We start from the raw sequence: 12,819 nt of genomic DNA, 5'->3' as shown, positions 1-12,819 counted from the left end.
ACTAATTATGACTTAAAAAACAAATAATAGTTAGTGGTGTCTTCCAAATATGCCAATCAAATATAAAATTAAGAGGAAGAAAATACGAAACCAGGGAAATTAAGATTCGAATCAGGTTGGAGCTGAAGATGCTAGGGAAATCGAGATCACCAACCTGGCTGCAGCTGAAGATGGTAGCCTGACCAAGATCACAATCATGGATCCTAAATTGTACGTGGCTGCAGCAGATGGTGACACCCATGTCCTTAACGCTCGTAAAGATGACATTCAAGTCAAACTAACCCCAAAGAAGAACACAGTCCTCCATGTTGCAGCCCAGTTCGGTCAAGCGGAATGCGTTAAGTGGATCCTTGGGTTGGGTTCTCCATCATCACTATTGCAACAGCCCAATGAGAAAGGTGACACACCACTTCACCTTGCAGCCAGGGAAGGGCACTCGACAGTGGTGAAAAATCTGATTGACGCTGCCAAAAAACTAGGAGAAGGAGACACAGAAAGAGGGGCTTTAGCAGATTGTACGGTAATGCTGAGGATGATAAATAACCACAAAGACACAGCCTTGCACGAGGCAGTGAGAAATCATCACCCTGAGGTGGTGAAGTTACTGATTCAGGAAGATCCCGACTTTGCCTATGGTGCTAATGCTGAAGGCAATACTCCTCTTTACATCGCTGTTGAGTGGGGATTCGGAGACTTGGTGCAGATGATCCTAGACTAGTGCTCTTCACCAGCTCATAGTGGCATCAAGGGTCGAACGGCTTTGCATGCTGCAGTAATTCTCAATGACAAAGGTACGTAGTGGAGGATGCACCATTTTTATTTAATGCTCGAATCACATTACAAGAGGAGACTTAATTTATTTTCTTAATTTTCTTAAATCATTTTTTTTTTCTCTCATTTGTTGATTTTATCAGCAATGACAAAGAAGATACTGGAATGGAAACCTGCTTTAACTAAAGAATTGGATAAAAATGGGTGGTCTCCCCTTCACTTTGCTGCATATGTGGGTTGTCATCCAAAAATGGTGAGGCAATTGCTAGAGGAATGTGACAGCAGAGTTGTCCACCTAGGCGTCAAAGACCATGGAAACAAGACAGTTCTTCACATTGCAGCAAGCCGAGGCCATGCAGGCGTAGTGAAAGAGCTGGCGTCACACTTTCCAGATTTTTGCGAGAAAGTTGATGATGAGGGCAATAATGTTCTTCATTTTATAATGCCAAATAAAATATTTATAACTTCGGGTTTGTCAAATATTCCCCCGTTAAGGATGAGAGGACTCATGAACGAGAAGAATGCTGAAGGAAAGACGCCCCTCTACCTGTTTCACAATTCTCCCTTGTCTAAAGATGTCGACTACTTCCCACCTCCGGAGAGGATGTTCACGTGGATATTGGACACCTTCGTCAAAATTTTCGATTTCCTATGTACCTGTTACCCATTTGACATCCAAAAATACAGAATTTTTTTAATTAATTTTAATTATATAGATATTACAACTGACAAAACATCCTTCATATGCTTTTATTAAAAAAAATATTTTTATGTGAGAGGAGAACAAAAAAAATGCAGTTTCTGGTAATTTTATGTTAGCAAATATATTATTTTTCTTCTTTTACAAGAATTAGGATGATTGTTTCACCCCTTTAAATCAAATATCTATCCATGATTCTGTAAAATTTTTACAATTTCAGAGACGGAGTCCAAGTTTCAGAGTTGGGATCAGACCCTTGGGTTCGCTAGAGGTCAAGAAAGACATGGATAGCAGCGAATGCAAAGGAAGCGAAGAAATATCTGAAAGCAAAGAAAGTGAAGAAAGTAAAGAAATATCTGAAATTAAGAAAACAATGAAAAGCCATATGATAGTGGCGGCACTCATAGCAACTGTAACCTTCACGGCAGGTTTCACACTTTCTGGTGGTTACATTCCGGACAAGGGCGTTACCCAGGGCATGGCAGTCTTATCGCTCCCAACAGATGGCACCCTGGGCAAGGACGGAGACATGGCAAGTGCAGCAACGGAAAATTTCAGAAATTTTGTCATGGAAGATAGCATAGCCATGGTACTTTCTATGTGTGCAATTGGTATTTACTTCCTTGCCTCTTTCCCCATAGAAAATAAGAAGACCGTCCACGCATACTTATTGTACGGCTATGTTCTCACCTTGGCTGCGATGGCTGTAATGGTGACAGCATTCGTTGACGGGCTGCAAGCTGTGCTACATCCTTCTTCATCGCTTGAAGTTACCGTACGGCTATGTTCTCACCTTGGCTGCGATGGCTGTAATGGTGACAGCATTCGTTAACGGGCTGCAAGCTGTGCTACATCCTTCTTCATCGCTTGAAGTTACCACCAAATACATGATTGTAGTCTTCTTGCTTTTCCTTTTTGTTCCAGCTTTTCCTTTATTGGTAACCATCAGTCGGGATTTTGCATGGAAAAAATTTGTGAGTCTTTGATCCAAATTTACCCTTTCCTGTTTTTTCTTCTTTTACTTACACTAATTGTAGAACACCGTGAAGAGGTGTGTATATGGATGATGTTTGAATCATACTGCTTTCACAATTAAATTTCCTTCTACTAGAATATTTTTTTACTGTGGTGATATCCTAGGTTGCATTTAAATATATTTTTATTTTTTATTATTTTTAAAGGTAAAATACAAATAATGTTTTAGTTATATATATTTTAAAATTTTAAAAATATCAGATATCTTTTTAATGATTTTTTAATAGGTTTCCACAATTTCTCCAATGTTTTCACAAGAGACATTGATGATATTAATTCTATAAAAAAGAATAAGATATGAGTGAATTGTAAGTTTTGAAATTATGTTAAATAAATTTAGGAATGAAAAATAATGATACCTTTACTTTTTAAATTTTAAAAGGTTGTTGATTCATCTGCAATGATAATGTAGTCCCACTGGACTATCCAAGTAAGGCCAAATTTACTAAAAAAGAATAATAAAGGGAAAAAAACTGAATATATATATATATATATATATATATATATAGCAAACAAAATTGAATGTGAATGGAAGTTGAAAGGAATACTTATCTCCACAAAAATAATTGTTGTATTATAATATACTTTCACTTGGTGTTTTAAATCCTATGACAAAGCTTAGAGGATATTAATTAGTCTTTATCCTATGACAAATGTTGTAGCATCTTGACAAAGGTGGTAAGGTTTTAAGATATGTTTGTTACTTTGATGTGGTAGATAACTAGTCTTTACCAACATTAATATTTGATATTGATGTCGTAGATAATCAGTCTTTATCAACATTAATATTTGATATTGATTTATATTTGAAATGCCACTAGTTGGGTCCTTATGATGGAAATCAAGTTAATTAGCTAATTTAAATATGAGAGAAAAGTGGACCAATTACTATTTAAGAAACAAATAATAATTAGTGAAATTCATTTAATAGACCAATCAAATGGAAAAGAAGAAGAAAATACCAAAAAGGAAAAAGGAGAATAAATATATATATTCATACATCGGTTTACATTATTTTTAGAATTAGAATGTATAAATAAATTTTTCATCATGTTTGTTAATTTTAAAAAATATTTAATATCTTCCTTAATTCTAGTTTTATTTTTGTTTTTAAAAATAGAAAATATATTGATGATTAATATGCAATAATAAAAGGAAATTTATTAATGATTTTCCAATGATCGATTTCCACAACTTTCCAATCTCCATATGTGAGACATTAGGTTTCTTGATTTCTTTTGTATCCACTAATTAATTAATTATATGGGTTTAGAGGTGTGCTAAAACTCATCCCCATACCTTCTCGATATGTATCTTGACCCTCAAATCCATTTTTGGTTAATGGACTATTCTTTTTCAAATAAGGAGGTATACACGATTTTTTTTTCTTATTTTGTTTTACTTTTTTAAAAAATTAAGAAAATAAATGACAATTCCAAAACTCAAATAAAACGAGTCTTTAAAAACGTAAAACGTTTTTCATAAATTCTAAGTTTTGCACGATATATTGTCGACTAACAACTTAGGACACGCAAAAAAAACTGTTGGCAAGAGTATCTGATCAAAACATTGTATAAAATTACGGGTAAAAGTATTTGATCATTAGTATGGTTAGACAATTGTAATTCTCCTAGCAATAGTTGTAACCGTTTTTCTTATAAATATTAAAGGTTTAGTAGTAGGTTGGAGTATGTTTAACAATAATTTTATTAATGGTAAAAAATCACTTCTCCTATCATTGCATGCAACACTAATATTGGATTCCTTCCCAATTTTATTTTCCCCTCTACTATTATTTTTTACCCAGGGAAGAAAACCTAATTAATGACCCATTTAAAACTAGTTTTCTATTTTTTAACATACAAAATATATTTCTAACTTAGAAAATATGTTTTAACAATTCTTTCTTTCTTTCTTTTTTATTGAAAATGATTTTTTAAAAATTTGTTATAAAATAAGTTATTTTTCAAAATGAATTTAAAGTGTTTCTAGATATTTTTAATTTTTTTTTGGTCAAGTATTATAATAAACAATTAAAAATATGAAGAATACTTTATAAATTATTGTATTATATGAGAATAAATTAGGAAAACTTTTTTTCAATTGATAATTGTTTTTAAAAATTATTTTGAAAGACTATTTTTTCGAGAAATAATTTCAAGACGAGTCTAAGTGATTTGTTATTAAGAAGAAAAACATTTTTCAATTTCCAAGACACCTTTTGATTTGGTAGATACCTAGTCTTTTTCCACATTAATGAGATTGATTAATGTTACAAATATCACTTACTAGTTAATTGGGTCCACTAAGGATTGTGAACCTAAGTTGAAAGGAGTTGTGATAACCAAACACACCCTAAACAAACCTCCTAACCACCTTTCTCACAGTTGGAACTGAGCAACTGTGTAACAGATTGCAATTGTGTAACAAATCAAAACCACCTCATGTAGCTGTATATAAATACGTTTGTAATCTTGATTCTGATCTCAATGGAAAATAGTTGAGTTCATTCTCTTCTTCTACACATTTCTTCAAAGGTTATCATGGTATCAGAGCCTGTCTTGTTTTCTTGATTTTCTTTCACGATGCCTTCTTCTACTCAATCGTCTGACCTTCAGCTGCCATCTTCAACACCCAACCTAGTCTCTCTACAATCCCTCAATCATGCCCTTCCTATCAAGCTTGACCGTAACAACTACGTGCTCTGGAAGATTCAAATGGAAAATGTATTTTTTGCCAATGGCTTTGAAGAGTTCATCGAAGGAACCAAGCCATGCCCATCCAAGGAATTACCCATGGGAGAAATCAACCCTGAATTTGTGCAGTGGAGGCGTTTCGATTGAATGGTTCTTAGTTGGTTGTATTCCACTCTTACACCAAGCATCATGAGCCAAATCGTTGGGCACCAAACATCCCATGATGCTTGGATGGCTCTACAAAGGATATTTTCTACTTCAAACAAAGCCCGTATTATTCAGCTTCGCCTTGAGTTCCAAACAGCCAAGAAAGGAGTTGATTCTATGCTAGAATACATCCTCTGCATTAAGACCATTTCTGACAATCTTGCTGCTATAGGGGAGCCTATTAAGGACAGAGATCATATCCTTCAGCTTCTTGGTGGCTTGGGACCTGAATACAATTCAATTGTGGCTTCCTTGATAGCCCGAGAGGACGATTTTTCTCTCCACTCTGTGCACAACATTCTTCTTACACATGAGCAGAGGCTAAATCATCAACATACACCACCCACTAACCTGCATTTTGTTGCCCACATGGTCGCCATACCTAACTTAGTCCCACCTCAAAACTTTGGCAATTCTCATTCCCGACACCACCCTAGACCTCCTCATCAAATAAGAAACCAACATCAAACACCAAGAAACCAACACCAAAGACCACCAGCTCCTAACAGAAATCCTAACACACCATATGCTCATCCCAGACCTCCTCATCTGCCTACTCGCCCACAATGCCAATTATGTGGCAAATTTGGACATACAATTTGGACATACTGCTATGAAGTGTTATCACCGTTTTGACATCACCTACCAAGACAACAATGGTGCCTCATCTTCAAAGGATTCTTCTCGGTTCCAGGCCATGCTTACTACTACACCAGAACATCAAGATTCCTGGTTCTTTGACACCGGAGCTACCCACCACCTTACCCATTCTGCTCAGACCCTCTCCCTTGTGTAACCATATTCCGGTGCTGACCAAGTCACCATTGGTGATGGTCAATCTTTACCTATTCACAACACAGGTAACAAACTCTTTTCTTTTCCTTCCAAGGTTTTCTATTTAAGTCAAGTTCTTCATGTCCCTCAACTCTCCACAAACCTCATTAGTGTTTCAAAATTTTGCACTGATAATGCTGTCTTTTTTTAGTTTCATTCAACATATTTCTTTGTCAAAGATCAGGTCACCAAGAAGACATTACTCCAAGGCTACCTTAAAGATGGACTATATGAGTTTCCTTCATCCTCTTCCACTCATGCTTTTCTATCTACAAGCTCAGATCTTGCTGGTGCACTTTGGCATTCTCGACTTGGCCATCCTGCAGCTCCCATTCTTTCTAAGGCTTTAGCCTCTTGTATTCCTCCTGTCTCTTTTCAGCTTAATAAAATGCCTCTGTGTACAATTTGTCATTTGGCTAAATCTCATACTTTACCTTTTTCGTTATCTTCTTCTCATGCAACTCAACCCTTAGCTCTTATTCACACGGACTTATGGGGTCCTGCCCCTCATCCCTTAACAACAGGTGCTCGGTATTTCTTAATTTTCATTGATGATTATTCTAGGTATACCTTGATTTATTTTCTCTCAACCAAGGACCAAGCCCTACCCACTTTCATTAATTTTCATAAAATGGTTGAAAACCAGCTAACTACATCCATCAAATGCATTCAGTCTAACAATGGTGGGGAATTCCTAGCTTTCAAACCTTACCTTGAAGCTCATGGTATTGTTCATCAATTTTCCTGCCCACATACACCCTAGCAAAACGGTTAGGCAGAAAGAAAAATACGCCACCTTGTTGAAGCCGGTCTAGTTCTTCTCACACAAGGCTCCTTACCTCCCAAATATTGGTCCTATGCTTTTCAAACAACAATATATCTCATCAATATCCTACCAGCTAAACTCCTTAATTTTCAGTCCCATTTTCAAGTTCTTTTCCATAAAATTCCCAATTATCGTCACCTCAAGGTCTTCAGATGTTTATGGTTTCCCTCCTTATGCCCTTACACTCAGCACAAACTCTCCTCTAGGTCCACTGCCTGTGTGTTCCTTGGTTATGCATCAGCTCATAAGGGATACATATGCTTTGATGTCTCCTTTGGCCGTGTCTACATCTCCAGAAGTGTCATCTTTCATGAAACCTCATTCCCTTTCCAAACGTCACTTCCTAGTTCTTCTTCAGTTTCTCAATCTAGTTTCTCTACTTCTGCTTTAATTTCTCTGCCCAACCCATCTACACCTCCTTCCATTTCTCAGCCCAATTCATCTACACCTGCTTTATTTCCTCAGCCCAGCTCATCTACACCTTCTTCACCTCCCACTTGCAACCCCACTACCAACACTACTTTGCTCATCTCAAGGAAAACAATTGTTCTATTATGATATACTTCTACCTCCTGTTTTAATTAGAATGACAAAGTTTGGAAGATATTGGCACATACATCTTTATAAAGGTGGTAGGATCTTAAGATACTTTTACCATTTTGATATGATATATATCTAGTCTCTATCAACATTAATATTTGAGATTGATTTATGTTTGGAATTTCATTTAGTAGATAGTTGGGTCCACTAAGGAATGTGAACCTAAGTGGAAAGGGACTACTCATCTCTAGAAAAACACTTGTTCTGTTTTGATATACTTCCACCTCCTATTTTAATTCGAAAAATTTGAAGAATATTAACACATACATCTTGATATAGGTGGTAGGGACTTAAGACACTTTTACCATTTTGATATTATAGATAATCAATCTTTATTAACATTAATATTTGAGATTGATTTATGTTTGGAATTCCACTTACTAGCTAGTTGGGTTCATTGTGAGATGGATAGAAATCATGTTAATTAGCTAATTGAAATATGAGAAAGAAAAAAAAAGACCAATTACGAATTAAGAAATAAATTATAATTAATGACATTCACCAAATAGGCTAATCAAATAGAAACGATGAACGAAACACTAAAAAGGAAAAAGAGGAAGAAATATGTATTCATAAGTTTCTTGATACTAGTAATTTTTACCAAAAATGAGAAAATATGTATTTATAATTCCATTTTTACTATTTTTAGAAGTACAAGGTATAAATAAATTTTTAATTACGTTTTTTAACTTTTAAAAATATTAATATCTTCCTTATTTAGTTCTAGTTTTATTTTTGTTTTTAAAAATAGATAAATATATTGGTGATTATATATATAAAAATAAAAAACATTTTTTTTTTGGATAGTTTTTCAATTTTCACATTTAAGACATCAATATTGCTAAATTTGAAAAAAATTATAAGAAAACGGGTGACTTGGGAGTATAACTTTTTTTTAAAAAATGTAATTTATACATACATATATATATATATATATATATATATATATATATATATATATACATTAAAAATTTTAGGAAAAAAAATCTTTATTTCCTTAAATCGTTACAAGCTGTTCATCAATGCTAGAAAGAGAGAAAATCCTATTTGGATAGACAAATATGAAAATATGGACATAACTTTGAAGGAGACACTTGCTTCTACCAAAACAATTATGTTGCTTTGTTGTGCTTGCATCTACTCCTTTTAACTCCTAAGATAAAGCTAGTAGGGTTTGAACATGGATACATTTATCACTTTCAATGAAAAGGTTGTGTGTTGATCATAGTTAGGATTTTTACATTAATTTTACTTTCATTTCATAGATTAAAGCCTCGTACATAATAACATATTTAATTTATTGTACTCTATATCAAAATGGAGAGTAATTATTGGAAGTTGGCATAGGTCTAGTTTGAAGGGCACACATGCATATATAGTAGAATATATAAGCTAAAAAAATAAAATTATTTTTAACAATTACTAAGGTTGATTAGTTTCACATATTTTCTTATTTCTTGAATAGAGTCAAAAGGTTGCTTTTGGGGGTGTCAGTAATTTGAAGAAAACTGTAGAGTTTCAAAAAATGAAAATAAATAAATAAATCACCTCAATGTTGTAAGGTTTTCTATTGAGGAAGATTCAAAGTTGGCCCATGGAGGGGAGAGGGGAGCTAATATTAAGGACAACCTTCCTCTATAATCACACAAGAATTTACATCATCTCAAAGTGTTTTATGAATCTTATGGTGCATCCAATGATTTATCAACTAATGTGTTTAAGATTTGTTCATAAATACAAATTCTGAGTTGGATATGGACATGCGTAAATAGTGATAGTCAGCACTGACTTTAAGATATATTTCCAATAAAATAATATCATCCTGGGATGTTTTGCGGGGGACAACATACAAAATTTCCTTCGTACTAGTCCTCTTACTGGAATATTCTTCAATTGTGGTGCGATCCTTAGGTCGCATTTAGATATATTTTTGTTTTTTAATATTTTTAAAAATAAAAATACAAATAATGTTTTAGTTATATATATTTTAAAATTTTTAAAAAATTAAATATGTTTTTTTAATTTGTTTTCACTTCTATTTTCAAAAATAGGAAAAGAAATATTTTGTAATTATATTACAATGAGTAGAATTTTTTTTTTTAATGATTTTTTAATAGGTTTCCTTTATACAACATACATTAATGATTTTGATTTGATAAAAAAAAAAAGAAAGAAAAAAAAGAAAAAGAAAAAGAAATAGAAATGTGTGAATTTTGAGGTTTAAAATTATTAAATAAATTTAGGAAGGAAAAACATATAGATACCTTTACTTCGGAAATTATTACTTTTGAAGTTTTAAAAGTTTTTCAGCTGTGGTGATATCCTTGGGTTGCATTTAGATATATTTTTGTTTTTTTTTTTTTTTAAAGTAAAAAAAACAAATAATGTTTTAGTTACATATATTTTAAAATTTTAAAAATATTCAATATCTTTTTTAATTCTAGTTAAAAAAAATAATGATTTTTTAATAGATTTCCTTTACACGAGGCATTGATGATTTTGATATATATATATATATGAGTGAATTTTGAGTTTTAAAATCATATTAACTAAATTTTGAGTTTCAAAACCCTTACTTTTGAAATTTTAAATATTTTAGATATCCTTAGGTTTCATTTAGTATATTTTTGTTTTTTATTTTTATTTTTAAAAGTAAAAATAAAAATAATGTTTAAGTTATATATATTTAAAAAATTTTAAAATATTAAATATCTTTTTTAATTCTATTTTCAAAAATAGGAAAAAAATATTTGTAATTATATCACAATTAGTAGAAATTTTTTAATGATTTTTTAATAGATTTCCTTTACACAAGAGACATTGATGATTTTGAAATGATAAAAAGACAAAAAAAAAAAGGAAAAAAATATTAGTGAATTTTGAGTTTTAAAATTACATTAAATAAATTTAGGAATAAAAGCAAATTGATACCTTTACTTTTGAAATTTTTACTTTTCCAATTTTAAATATTTTTCGACTGTAGTGAGATCCTTAGGTTTCATTTAGTATATTTTTGTTTTTTTATTTTTTTTATTTTTAAAAGTAAAAATAAAAATAATGTTTTAGTTATATCTATTTTAAAATTTTAAAAACATTAAATGTCTTTTTTTTAATTATATTTTCAAAAATAGGAAAAAAAATATTTTGTAATTATTTCTACAATTAGTAGAAATTTTTTAATAGGTTTCCTTAGACGAGACATTAAAGATTTTGATTTGATAATATATATATATAATTTTGAGTTCTAAAATTAAACTAAATAAATTTAGGAATGAAAAGCAAATTGATACCTTTACTTGTGAAATTCTTACTCTCAAAATTATCAAAAAATTATAACTAATATTATACATAAAATATCTTTGAATATAGACATAAGCCATACAAAATATCTTTGGTTATCAACCAAAGTTGAAAGGGACTACTCATCTCCAAAAAGAAACAATTGTTGTCAGAAAAACAATTGTTGTATTATGATATATCTCCACTTATTGTTTTAATTCATATCATAAAACTTCAAGGATATTAACCATATATCTTGACAAAGGTTATAAGGCCAACACATATATCTTGAGAAATGTGATAGGGCGTTAAGATACTTGTACCACATTCATAGCTAGGATAGATACCCGGTCTTTATCAACATTAATATTTCATATTGATTTATATTAATCGAAATGCCACTAGTTGGGTCCTTACGATGAAAATCAAGTTAATTAGCTAATCCAAATATGATATATATATATATATATATATATCAAAAAAAAAAAATTACAACCAATATTGTACATAAAATATCTTTGAATATAGACATAAGTTATACAAAATATCTATAATTATGAACCTAAGTTAAAACGGACTACTCATCTTCAAAAATAGTATTGTTATGTTATGATATATTTCCACTTCTAGTTTTAATTCATACGATAAAGTTTCGAGGATATTAACATTTACATTGACAAAGGTGATAGGATCAACACATACATTTTGAGAAATGTGATAGAGCCTTGAGAAACTTCTACCACTTTGATATAGTAGATACCAAGTCTTTATCAATATTAATATCTGATATTGATTTATATTTGAAATGTCATTAGTTGGGTCCAAAAGATGGAAATCAAATTAATTAGCTAATCCAAATATGAGAAAAAAGTGGACCAATTATATATATATATAACCAAAAAAAATTACAACCAATATTGTAAATAAAACATCTTTGAATATAAACATAAGCTATACAAAATATCTATGATTGTGAGCCTAAGTTGGAAGGACCACTCATCTCTAAAAAAACAATTGTTGTGTTATGATATTTCCACTTATTGTTTTAATTTGTGTGATAAAAATTCAAGGATATTAATACATACATCTTGACAAAAGTAGTAGGGCTAACACATATATCTTGACAGAGGTGGTAGGGCCTTAATATACTTCTACCATTTTGATATGGTAGATACCTAGTCTTTATCAACATTAGTATTTGATATTGATTTATATTTGAAATGCTACATAAGAAATAAATAATAATTAGCGACATTCACCAAATAGGCCAATCAAATGGAAAAGAGGAAAACAATACCAAAAAAGAAAAATGGGAAGAAATATGTATTCATAATTTCTTTGATACCAGTTGTCTTTACCAAAAAGGAGAAACAATATGTATTCATACTGCTATTTTTAAGACTTTTAGATGTAGAAGGTAATTACATTTTTTTCTGTCAAAAAAATCTAATATCTTTCTTAATTTTAGTTTTATTTTTGTTTTTAAAAATAGAAGAATATATTTATGATTATATAACAATAAAAAGAAAAAAAAAAATCAATGATTCTTTTCATGAGTTTTGACTACTTTCTAATCTTTACATGTGAGACACCAAGTTTCTCACTTTTTTTTTATTTAATTTTTACTATTGTATTAAAATACAATAATAAAAATATATTACTTATGAAATTACAACCAAACATTATCTTATCTATAGAAAGAAAGAGAAAATTGTATATGGTCAAATAACTCTCATCTTCATGAACTTTTTTATAAAATATCTATGAATGTGAACATAGGCTACATAAAATATCTCTAAATATGGACAAAATTTGAAAGCAACTCCTCAAATGCCATTGAAAGAGACAACCATGTTATCCTTAAATGCCAT

The 12,819-nt window shown here is 31.1% G+C and overlaps 1 protein-coding gene across 1 annotated transcript; it reads left to right on the top strand.

The window, feature by feature from the left end:
• Positions 1-916: 916 nt before the first annotated feature.
• Positions 917-2,457, top strand: LOC117915284 (ankyrin repeat-containing protein ITN1-like). Its single transcript, XM_034830837.1, has 3 exons — positions 917-1,402; positions 1,692-2,241; positions 2,345-2,457. The coding sequence occupies exons 1-3, from the start codon at positions 917-919 to the stop codon at positions 2,455-2,457; spliced, it is 1,149 nt and encodes a 382-aa protein (XP_034686728.1).
• The last annotated feature ends 10,362 nt before the right edge of the window (positions 2,458-12,819 follow it).

This window comes from Vitis riparia, chromosome 5, assembly GCF_004353265.1.
Source record: "Vitis riparia cultivar Riparia Gloire de Montpellier isolate 1030 chromosome 5, EGFV_Vit.rip_1.0, whole genome shotgun sequence".
Lineage (NCBI taxonomy): Eukaryota > Viridiplantae > Streptophyta > Magnoliopsida > Vitales > Vitaceae > Vitis > Vitis riparia.
The sequence above is the reverse complement of the archived record's forward strand: the minus strand, read 5'-3'. Positions and strand labels throughout refer to the sequence as shown.